The sequence below is a fragment of the Lactuca sativa genome, chromosome 3 (assembly GCF_002870075.4).
Source record: "Lactuca sativa cultivar Salinas chromosome 3, Lsat_Salinas_v11, whole genome shotgun sequence".
Lineage (NCBI taxonomy): Eukaryota > Viridiplantae > Streptophyta > Magnoliopsida > Asterales > Asteraceae > Lactuca > Lactuca sativa.
In genome coordinates this window covers 101,068,542-101,081,225 of record NC_056625.2, presented here as the reverse complement: position 1 = coordinate 101,081,225, position 12,684 = coordinate 101,068,542, and the positions used below count along the sequence as shown (strand labels likewise).

The following is a 12,684-nucleotide window of genomic DNA, read 5'->3' as shown; positions in this document are numbered from 1 at the left end:
AGCAATTTTCAGCAACCACCTGTTCAGTCACAAGTTAGTAGTTCCAACATGTCCTTGGAAGACATAGTTAAAAGTCTTGCAACCAATACCCAAGCTTTCCAGAATGAAACAAAGTCTAGCATAAAAAATCTGGAGCAGCAGGTATCACAACTCACGAACTCCATGAGTAAATTAGAAGCATAAACACAAGGAAAATTCCCATCTCAGACTGAGAAGAACCTGAAGCACAATGCTTGTGTTGTCACCCATAGAAGTGGTAAAAACTACAAAGGACCAGTTTAGCAAGAATATGAGGAAAAAGAGATCGTGGTTGGGCAAGAATCTTAGGCAACTGAAGAGGTGCAGAAAAAAGATGGACCAGCTGAAGCTGAAGTGAAAATTACCCCTCCTCCTTTTCCCTCAAGACTGATAAACACGAAAAAAGAAAAGGAAGACAAAGAGATTATGAATTTCTTCAGAAAGGTTGAGGTAAATATTCCCCTCCTAGATGCAATTAAACAACTACCCTGATATGCTAAATTTTTAAAAGAGTTGTGTACTTCAAAAAGGAAATTAAAAGGAAACGAAACAGTTAAAGTAAGCGAGAATGTTTTAGCTGTTTTACAAAAAAGGTTACCCCTAAAGTGTAAGGATCTAGGATTATTTACTGTTCCTTGCAAGTTGGGGAACCTTTCAGTGCCAAGAGCTATGTTGGACTTAGGAGCTTCTATAAATGTTTTACCATATTCACTTTTGAAAACTATTGGGGTAGGACCTTTAAAAAGAACAGGAGTTATCATTCAGTTAGCTGATCGTTCTCTGGTGCACCCGAAAGGTGTACTGGAAGACGTTTTGGTTCAAGTGAATGAACTCATATTCCTAGTTGATTTCTATGTTTTGGATATGCGAGATGACGACTCACCAAACTCAGGTTCCATTCTTTTGGGGAAACCATTTTTAAGAGCTGCCAGAACCAAAATAGACGTTTATGATGGTAACCTTTCAGTGGAATTTGATGGTGAAGTTATCAACTTCAATATTTATGATGCCATGCGTTACCCAGATGATGTTTCAGCCCTTAATTTCATTGATTTAATTGAACCATTATCTGCAGAATATTTTGAGATTGCTAACCGTGAGTCACTAGCATTAGTGCTCCACAAAAATTTGTCTATTAATGCAGCTCAGGTTATATCAGAAAATTATGTGGTTGATAGAGAAGTTCAAGAGATGGCAGCTCATATGGACCAACAGAGAAAGTTGAGGTATGGTACACAAACTCTTCAATTACCAATTTCTAACTCCAAGCTTTTTCCTTCTATAGTGCAAGCCCCCATCTTGGAGCTAAAGACACTTCCAGAAAACCTGAAATATGCATATCTTGGGGAAAAAGAAACATTACCAATTATCATATCCAACAAGTTGTCAGAAAAAGAAAAGTTAGAGCTGATCAGAATTCTGAAGGAGTATAAAAGTGCAATTGGATGGACTATTGCATACATTAAAGGACTCAGCCCATCTCTATGCATGCACAAAATTCTGATGGAAGAAGATTATAAGCCATTGCGAGAGGCCCAACGCAGATTAAATCCACCAATGATGGAGGTGGTTAAAAAAGAAGTTATGAAGCTATTGGATGCTGGGATGATATACTTAATTTCTGACAATAAGTGGGTCAACGCAGTTCAAGTTGTTCCCAAGAAGGTCGGGGTGACAGTGGTAGAGAACAAAGAAGGAGAGCTGGTTCCAACTCGGGTTCAGAACGGATGGTGCGTCTGTATAGACTACAGAAAATTAAATGCAGCCACCCGGAAATATCATTTTCCTCTCCCATTCATAGATCAGATGCTAGAGAGGCTTGCTGGAAAATCCCACTACTGCTGCTTGGATGGATTTTCAGGTTTCCACTAGATTCCAGTTGCTCCAGAAGACTAGGAGAAAACGACTTTCACCTGCCCTTTCGGGATATTCACGTATAGGCGTATGCCATTCGGACTCTGCAACGCACCCGCCACCTTTCAAAGGTGTATGGTTAGTATATTTTCTGAGTATGTCGAAAATACCATAGAAGTCTTCATGGATGATTTTACCGTCTATGGAGACTCCTTTGATATTAGTTTAAAAAACCTCACAAATTTTTTTACAAAGATGTATAGAAACAGAACTGGTCTTAAATTTTGAAAAATGTCACTTTATGGTTGACCAAGGTCTGATTCTTGGGCATATTGTTTCAAAAAGAGGTTTGGAAGTCAATAAAGCAAAAATAGATGTGACATCCCCATTTTCACGGCCATAAAAGACTGATTTTGTTTATGCTTTATAAAAATCAGAGTACTTCTTTTAATAAAAATGTTGCGGAATTTGTTCCCAGAAAAACACGATAAATACATTATTAATTTTTTTTTTGAAGAAATGTATTTTATTCATTTAAAACATTTGGGATGTCATCGTTAATACAAAAACATAAGCATAAACAGAACTTACATTTATTTACACTAGTGATCTACATCTCTTTAAATCTCTCAGTGTAATGTGACTTCATATCAACACTGTGATATAAATAAACTGAGTGGGTCAGGTTGGGAAACCTGGTGAGTACATAGGGTTTTCAACCCACAATAATATAATTATTATGCTTAAATAATCATGCAATTAAACCCCATTACCCATCCCCATTATATTCTCTATTCTTAAGGATCTACCCTAAGAATCAGCTATTCTTCGTTCATTCATTCCTAAGGATCATCCAAAGGAATTCGCATGAAGTCCATCGTTGCCATGGTTTACACAACGGGCACTAAGTCTGCATAGTCGCTAGGGTTTAGGCACTAAGCCTGCATAGTCGCCAGGGTTTAGGCATCAAGTCTGCATGATCACTAAGGTTTAGGCACCAAGTCTGCATGGTCACCAAGGTTTAGAGTACACCGGGTGAACACATCGTTCACAATACCTACAGGTTGCGAGCCTACTAGTGTTCCACTGGACTGTCTAGAATAGTTCGTGGTTGTCATCCATACTCTGCTGAATGACGGGGACATCGTTTGGGAAAAAGGCTTCTCACATCGTACACCTCTCACCTATACCTCATGGTCTATATCACCTCTCAACTCATCGTCCAACTTATATTTCATCTATTATATCTACCCATGTTTTACCCCAACATTTTTGTAGATATAAAATACATATATAGTTTAAATCATTTAAAACATGTATAAAATCTTTCACCGAGCATAGACAGCAAGTAAACAGACAATATGCACACATAGCACGTAGTAAATACTTCATATTTATGTGTAAGTTGAAGGGGACCATGCACTCGGACACTCGGACAACGCTTCGATACTCTCAAAACAATTTCCTTTGATAAAACCTAGTACCAATACCACTAGGGTTTAGTCTAACGATAACCGCTACAAATTAATAGTCTGACTATTATTATTATTATTATTATTATTATTATTATTATTATTATTATTATTATTATTATTATTATTATTATTATATAAGCGTTAAATAACACTCAATATAACTCATAATAATAGCCCAAATAATTATTTTAAGGACCTAATAACATTCTTATAATTATTTGAAAGCTATATTAAAAATGGCGTAAGCGTAGCTTACTTAGAGCGAATTTTATCGAAAACCGGAACTTTATTTGGAGCAGCGTTTCGAAACCGAAAGACTCTTTTTCTCGGGACTCCGGGAGCCTCGGGGCTTCCCTCGGGAGCTAGGGGTTTATCTAGGGTTTAGGGGGTTTAGAGGAGCTAGAGAGAGAAACTAGTGAGAGAAAGAATGAATTTTGGTGTGAAAAACTCGGAAAGGCTCGCACCCTATTTATAGGCCGGAGGACCTCGGATTACGCTGGGCGTACCGAGGGTACGCTGGGCGTACTCCTCGGATAGGGATGCCAGCCGAAGCCAACTGTCTTGCACTCCATCGGACGGATAAGAACTGAAGTACGCGGGGTGTACTTGGCCTCGGAAGCGGGGCATAATGCGAGACGACGTGTCAAGATCCGAAGCGAGACTTTCTTCAGCTATGGACGGTTCAGAACGCGCCACGTCATCGATCAGCTTCGCAAATTCACTTTCCAACTTTAAAAATTCGTAACTTTTGCATACGACCTCCGTTTTCGACGTTCTTTATATCCACGCGAAGGTGGGAATGTACTCTACAACTTTCATTTAGACTCCGTCGGCTAATTTTGACTTGATTTTAAATTTTATATTATTAAGAGGCCGGGACATGATTGGTCCGTTAAACCCTCATAACTTCTTCATCTGACGTCCGTTTTCGCCCATCTTTTTCTCGTTATGCTACTCTTAACGAGATCTTCGATTCTCGTTTAGGTCGTGTCGGTTAAAAGTCACTCGATCTAATATTCGAATTTCGGGCTGTACACTGCTAATCCGAAACTTTGAAATATCATAACTTCTTCATTCGAAGTCAGATTTGGGCGTTCTTTTTATCGATGTTCTTAGTTTAACATACTCTATGAATTTCGTTTAGATTGCTAAGGATAAATCTCGCTCTATTGTAAATTTACTATTTACGCTTCCCGGTGCCGTGCCGGTTCCGTCGCGAAACTTCGACGGGTCATAACTTCTTCGTTATAACTCGGATTTCGGCGTTCTTTATATGTACGGAAACCTTGTGAAATATACTAAAACTTGGTTAAAATTATTTATTCTAAAAAAATATTTTGTCGAAAAGTCGTTTTCGACCCCTATTATGTCTAAATTAACTAGCACAGATCTACGGGCGTTACAATAGATGTTATAAAGGGCTTACCCTACCCGAAGAATGTTCGGGAAGTGCGTTCCTTTCTTGGCCATGCAGGGTTTTACAAGAGATTTATAAAAGATTTTTTAAAGATATCAGTTCCCATGTGCCAGCTGTTGCAAAAAGACGCCGAATTTGACTTCAATGAAGATTGCAAGAAAGCTTTTGATGTGCTGAAAAAATCTTCTTACTTCTGCCCCCATCATTCAGCCCCCAGATTGGAGTTTACCATTTGAGATAATGTGTGACACCAGTAACACTGCTGTTGGATCTTTTCTAGGGCAAAGAAAAGACCGGGTTCCCTACGTTATATATTATGCATCGAAGACTTTGGACAACACCCAAGCAAATTACTCCACCACTGAAAAAGAGTTGATGTCAATTGTTTTTGCATTGGAAAAATTCAGACAATATTTGTTGGGCACAAAAGTCATAATCTTTTCAGATCACGCAGCCATTCGGTACCTTCTTGCCAAAAAAGACTCAAATCCAAGGTTGATTAGATGGATTTTGCTGCTATAGGAATTTGATATAGAGATTAGGGACAAAAGTGGGAGAGAAAATTTGGTAGCTGATCATTTGAGCCGACTCAACCCACCTGAAAACCTGACACCGATCCGCGAAACATTTCCTGATGAGCATCTATTCGTTGTTCAGAACCCTCCTTGGTTTGCTGATATTGTGAACTACTTGGTCTCCAGAGAACTCCCTCCAGATCTCACCCGGGCCCAGAAAGATAAAATAAAGAAGGAGGCGAAAAGATATGTTTGGGACGAACGGTATCTATGGAAACACTGCGCTGATCAGGTGATTAGAAGATGTGTACCTCAAGATGAAGTCAATTCAATCATGAATTTCTGCCATTCAGAAGCTTGTGGAGGGCATTATGGTCCACAATGTACCGCACACAAGGTCTTGGCCAACATTCTTTATTGGCCTCACATTTTTCGTGACTCTTTTCTATTTTGCAAAACCTATGAAAGATGTCAAATGACTGGGTCTTTGACATCTCGTAATCAAATGCCACTTACTCTGATCTTGGTATGTGAAATTTTTGTCGTTTGGGGTATAGATTTCTTAGGTCCGTTTCCGCCTTCTTTCGGGTTTGTATACATCTTACTTGCTGTGGATTATGTATCCAAATGGGTCGAGACAAAAGCTACACGAACAGACGATGCCAAGGTTGTGGTTGATTTTTTCAACACAAATATATTCGCTAGGTTTGGGACACCAAAGGCTATTATTAGTGATCGGGGCATGCATTTCTGCAACCGTACCCTAGAAGTAGTCCTCAAGAAATATGGTGTCAAACATTGGGTATCCACAACATATCACCCGCAAACGAATAGGCAGGCTGAAGCTTCAAACAGGCATATCAAGGGCATTATAGAAAAAACCATCAATCCAGTCAAGAAAGATTGGAGTATTTGATTGTGTGATGCGTTATGGGCTCACCGGACAGCATACAAAACTTCTATTGGTATGTCACCATATAGAATTGTTTTCGGTAAACCTTGTCGATTACCGGTTGAATTAGAGCATCGAGCTTATTGGGATGTCAAAAAGTTAACATGAGCATGGATGAAGCTGGTAAGAAAAGAAGATTGGATATCCAAGAGTTAGAAGAAATTAGGAATGATGCCTACGAGAACGAAGCAATTTACAAGGACAAGACGAAATCGTTTCATGACAAGATGATCTCGCGAAAGGTATTTGTTACCGGTAAAAAGGTACTCTTATATCACTCTCGTTTCAAACTTATATCCGATATATTGAGGTCTCGCTGGGTGGGACCTTTTGTTGTTACTAACGTGTTTGATCATGGTGCTATAGAAATTAAGAGTGAACAAACAGGAAAGATTTTTAAGGTTAATGGTCACCGTCTCAAACCGTTTTACGAAGGATTTCATGGTCTATTTTGAAGTTTTGATGGCTTTAGGATTCGGATCTAACCCATTTTGGGTTAGGGTTTGAGTTTGTGCCTTGGGGAGAAGTTCTTAATGGATTAAGTTGGAAACTTTACCCTACTAGATACATTTCCATCTTGGATCCAAAAGATATGGCCTTGGTTTGAAGAATAGGGACTTACTACATTAAGAAGACTTAACAGACTGAAGAACTCGATGAGTTCACAAAGGAACTCGTCGATTCGATTGGAAGTGTCCCAATTTTGTTATAAGGGACGAACTCGGCAAGTTGGGGAAAAACTCGACGAGTCGACCCGGGATATCGCGATTCTGTGAGTTTAGGCGGAACTTGGTGAGTTGGAGGAAAACTCGACGAGTTGGATCGAGATTTCATGATTTTATGATTCATGGGAACTCGGCGAGTTGAAGGGAAAACTCGACGAGTTGAATCAAATCGAAGCGTTGACTTTGACTTTGACTTTGACTTGGACGAAAGTCGACCCTTAAGGGGTTATGAGTATGAAAGGGTAATTAAAGATTTTTTTTATGTTTAGGAGCTTGAGTTGGGTTGATATTTGGAGCCTAGGATTTTCAGCTACTTTCCAGTATTAGAGGTGAGTTACCTTCTATCTGAGTGGGTCGAAGGCACTAAAGCAGACCCACTAGTAGTTGTTAATAGTAAAGATGATTGTCTTTGTGATAATTTTCTAGTATGTCACTCTCTATTATGATTTATGTGCTTATTGTTATGTTATTATATGGTAGTGGTAGGGTGAAATAGACCTCGTAACCTGTTGGAATACACCAGAGGGTAGGTTGGGCACCCATATATGTCTGACAGTATGTTTATGCTATGTTATTATGTGGTAGTGGTAGGGTGAAATAGACCCCGTAACCGGTTGAAATATACCGAAGGGTAGGTCGGGCACCCAGATATGCCTGACAGTATGTGATTATGTGGTATGATGGGGGAACTCACTAAGCTTTGCGTTTACGGTTTTCAGTTTTGGTTTCAGGTACTTCCTCTTAGAAAGGAAAGGAGCCGACATGATTGCAGCGCATTACACCATGATTTCCGCACATGAGATCTTTGGGAGTTATACTCTGATGTTGTTATATTATGACATGTTTTGATTATTGACATATTGGTTTTAACATGAGATGACACTATGGATGTTTTTAGACTATTGGTTTTATAATTACTTAAACAAAAATGAAAATTTTGGCTCTAAATTTTGGGATGTTACACATTGGTCCTTAGTTCTTACAATAGTAATTCCTCTAAATCTATGGGTATAATCACATTTAGGGGTATTTCATTATTAATATCGATGACTTGTTTTTATGGATCTTTGGTGGATAAGAAATGAGGGGGTGGATTTGGAATGGATACTCACTGCTTTTGTAAGTTTACCTTTCACAGAATCCATATTTTTGCCTCGCCTGAATGATAACTACCTGATCGAAGATGGAGGTTCCAAGTATGTGTACAAGTTTTCGGTGAACTCAAATGATTTTGTGTTGGTAAAGAAAGTGTACGATTAGAAAACATAGTTAAAGTTACTAACAAGGTTTCTAAGGTTAGCAATAAAATCAAGAAGAATAGAAAAGCTATCAAAGAGGATGATGATTTTCTGTTGAGTTCTACGGTAAAACAAGATCAGAGCACATTCCTGAATCAAGCTCTGGTCTTGATGATGCAAATCTGGCTAATATCATGTTCAGTGTCGATGCAAATAAGAAGATGAAAGTTTAAACCTTTAAATGGATGATAAGATAGCTTGATTGTCATCAAGACAAGAAGAACAAAAATCAGGTGGATTTTTTGATGTTAAAGGAAAGAACAAGGTTCCATTAATGGCAATCAAATGAACATGTGGCGATTGATTCAGCCGTATATGGTGTTTAATTCTGATCTAGTAGTTTAATCGGGGTATTAATTAGAGCAACAAGTAGACAAGGAAAAACAATCTTGCAATGCACCTGATACTATGAAGCAAGAGTATGAAAACTGAAAGATGTTTGTCATCAAGATTGTACGAGAAGCGACTAAGAAGGTCCTTCTTCCAAAAGTCCCTGATCAATCGATTAAAGGTGAATGTATTTCAGAAAGAGATCATCAAAGTCACACAAATAAACTCATACTTCTGAGAAGTATTGTAACTGAATTAAAAAAGGGAGTGCCGGAGATGTGGAGTTTGTGGTTTTTAAGGTTCAATTATTAGAGACACGTATTCTTCAAGCTGACCCATGATGTGGATTTTAGTTTAAAAACCACATCATAAAGTCTTTTTAAACAATTAAAAACAGTTAATGAAAACTAGTTGACATAAGGGACCATTTAAAACAGAACATGAAAACTAGTTTGACTAGAATGACATTAACTCTAATTAAAATCATTCAAAATTAAGTAACAAAAAAAAATTAAAAACATACAAAACTAACTCATAAACAAATTAAAAGCATACAAACATAATTTGGTACAAGTTTTAAAGCATGATGTACAACTAACTAATGCATAGAAGAATAGAGAGAAAGCTAGGGGTGTTATTCGGTCGGTTTTTTTTAGTTTAATCTGTTTGGTTTTTTTTTTTTTTGGTTTTTATATCTTAATCCTAACCATAACCAAAGCAAAATAAAGTTCAGTTTAATCGGTTTTGGTTAATTCGATTACGATTTATTTGGTTTGGTTTACTGATTAAACCAAATTAAATTTCACATGTAAAAATAAATATTAAACTAATAGAAAAAAAATTTGTTAAACTTTTACCAAATGAAAAAATACATTAATATATAACATATTATTTTTGGTCTTTCACGATATGTTGTCTTGAAGTATTGATGTAGTCATAAAAGTTGTAGAGGCTGGTTAATATAACTTTAATCGTATAAAAAGAGGAAAGAAATGACCGAAGATTAATTGACATTTTGCTAATTAGTTGTGTTTAATACAAAATATTGCAATCATATATTTATAATGGTTAATAATTAAATAATCCAATTATGATTTTTTTTACAACTAATCTATCAATTTAAAAATAAAAGTTTAATATATATATATATATATATATATATATATATATATATATATATATATATATATATATATATATATATATATATATATATAAAAGATCAAATAAGAAGGAAAGTTTTGGTAAGAAGCTAAGAAATTTTTTATATGCATATTTTCTTAGCAAAAAATGAAATGAATCGTTAGATGATTCAAAAATAAGATGATTCACAAGATAAAAATTCCGAAAAAAACACATTTATGATTCATTTTTAGGTAAATCTAGAAATAAATTCACTTTTATGACAACTTTAGTGAATATCAACAAAATCATCATAAAAATGAATCATCGAAATGTTTTTTGGTGAATCATGTTATTATTGATTCATTTAGTGATTCATTTGTTTTGTTTGCCAAAAAAATAAGTCGAAAAAAAATTTATTACCTTACTACCAAAAAAAATTTTCTTACCGGATCTCTCTCTCTCTCTCTCTCTATATATATATATATATATATATATATATATATATATATATCTCCCTATCTAATAAAAGAGTAATTTTATTCTCCTCTTGACATATGTCATCTTATTAAGCCTCCTAATTTGTGCATATTTTAGTCTTCTTTTGTCATGTGTCATCATATTATATTTCGTAATTAATACATGACATTTGTAAACCTATTGATTCTCCATTTCAAATTTCAAATTTTAAATTTCTCACTCTAATTATATTAAATTAATAACATTAGAATAAAAATTAAAATAAACTTAATACAAATTATAAAGTGATATAATTTCACATATTTATTTAAATCAATGTTTAAAAATTTATATAACTAAAAAAATCTGTTAATTAATAATTTATTTAAAATAATTGATTAATAATTTTTAGTTTGTAATTTAAAAGTTTAATTAATTGTATAACCGTGGTTCACACCGGTTATAAACTAGTGTGTATATATATATATATATATATATATATATATATATATATATATATATATATATATATATATAGAGAGAGAGAGAGAGAGAGAGAGAGAGAGAGAGAGAGAGAGAGAGAGAGAGAGAGAGAGTTCATGTTTTTTTTTTGGTTTAACCAAAATAATGAAAATTTAAAGAAACCAAGCCAAATAAGATATTTTTATTCAGTTAACCAAACCAAATTAACTGAATAACCAAATAACTAATAACTAGAACAAAATAAACCAAACATTATTTGGTTCGGTTTAGGTATTCGATTTCGGTTTTTTATCACACTCCAAGACAAAGCTAGAGAGAGAGAGAGAAAGGAAGCCGTTCTACCAACCCGCTGAAGAGAAACAAATGCTTGAGCCCACTTGACCCACTTGTTGAAGGAACTTGACCCACTTGTTGAAGGAATGGTATCTTGGAGGTACCATTGTACCTCCCCCTTTTTTGCCATGTTGAAAAATACAAACTTGTATACTGAAAAATTGTTACAATAACTGGTGTAAGAATGGTTAACTGAGTAGAAATTTCATGACTGATATGTCGTATGTGATAATTATTCATTTAGACTTGTACGTTGAAACCTGAGAATCATATTGAGTGTAACATGAAAAGACATGGCAATAAGTAAAATGTTCTATTCTTTTGACGAATCGAATTATTCAATCTTCAAGCTTCTTCAAACATACACTCTTGTGTACATTAGAAAATGACGTTACTTTGGAAAACAGACATTGAATTTATTACAATAACAAAAACAAGTAGTACAAGAAAAGGAGTACATGGACATGTATTCAAAACAAGAAGTTTAATTCCATATCGATCATGCTTAATTTTGCTGCCGGACTTGCCCATAAACATTTCTTATATGCGACTCACAAACCTTGTAGACCCATGATTGAATTTTGGGATCGTGCTCTTAAGCTTGATCCATGGTCACACTGCTGCCCAAGTTGAGAGAATGTTTAGGGGGAAGAATATTTAGGAGAGAGGCTCTTGTTTTGATCAAACTCCTAAACATACACTCCAAACCATTCTCCATTTCTTCAAAAAGGCTCTCTAGATCCCCATTGAAAATTTGAACCTGACTTTTTTCCTCAGCCGTTCCTTTGTGAATCATTTTTGAAACTATTGACCACCTTGTCGACTTTGACTTCGCAACAGATCCAGACAAGAACAACAAAAGCGACCTATAAACAGATGACCTCACGACACCAATATCCCTTACTACTTTGATAACTGATAGAACATGATGATCAAGATCTATAGGAGGCATGCCTCCAATCTTTTCATCAATTGTCTTCAAAGATGAAATAGCCTTTTTGGTGTCTTTCTTCAGGTTCTTCATGAAAGATGTTGCGATGCTTACATCTCCTTTTTTCCTTCTCACAGCAGACTGAACGTCTCTAGCATTTTCTTTAACTTGTGACACCAAATCTCTTGTAGATTCACATATATCCATAAGACTGATGGATTTATCCAACAACTCATTAACCAATTTCGTATATTGGCTATGAGTAAGAGCTTGTTGGGTCAAAGGCAAACTAAGAAGAGTGTCGACACATTCATATAAACCTTGTAGCCTCACTAGTGCACCACAGATTGTATCTGCAGTAGGAACAGATGACGTTGATGCCTCCCATTTTCTGAATTCAGATATCTCCTCTTCAGCTTGAATAGTGCTTGGATGTGCAAGGGCAGGCAAACTCATCGAGCGGAAGTGATGAATATTGTTTTCTGTTGAAGAAAAGGTAGAAGCCATTGTTTTATGTTTCTCTCAATTGACTCTAAATTTTTGCGATGTGGAAGTAGTGGGTTCAAAGCTGGTATATATACAAAGTGAAGAGGGAATGAATCAATCACAGAAAACAAATGCCAATATGCCATGTGAAGCCTACATGTGCACTCCAATGTAATAGTTGACTAATTACTGGGCATTATGTTTATTACTGATCATGGAATATATACTATTCTCTTTGGTATGTCTCATGTTTGCTTTACAAGGTTTGTTTTTAATTCAATATCTT

General features: G+C 35.7%; 2 protein-coding genes across 2 annotated transcripts; one reads left to right on the top strand and one right to left on the bottom strand.

The window, feature by feature from the left end:
* Positions 1–6,335: 6,335 nt before the first annotated feature.
* LOC111915433 (uncharacterized) lies at positions 6,336–6,686 on the top strand. Its single transcript, XM_023911090.1, has one exon. It carries the CDS (start codon positions 6,336–6,338, stop codon positions 6,684–6,686), a length of 351 nt encoding a protein of 116 aa, XP_023766858.1.
* A 4,890-nt stretch (positions 6,687–11,576) lies between these two features.
* LOC111915466 (uncharacterized) lies at positions 11,577–12,419 on the bottom strand. The gene has a single exon (XM_023911130.2). It carries the CDS (start codon positions 12,417–12,419, stop codon positions 11,577–11,579), a length of 843 nt encoding a protein of 280 aa, XP_023766898.1.
* Positions 12,420–12,684: the final 265 nt, after the last annotated feature.

Coding starts and splice junctions, on each gene's coding strand:
- LOC111915466 (XM_023911130.2), bottom strand. CDS start 12,419: ATGGCTTCTACCTTTTCTTCAACAGAAAACAATATTCATCACTTCCGC.
- LOC111915433 (XM_023911090.1), top strand. CDS start 6,336: ATGAGCATGGATGAAGCTGGTAAGAAAAGAAGATTGGATATCCAAGAG.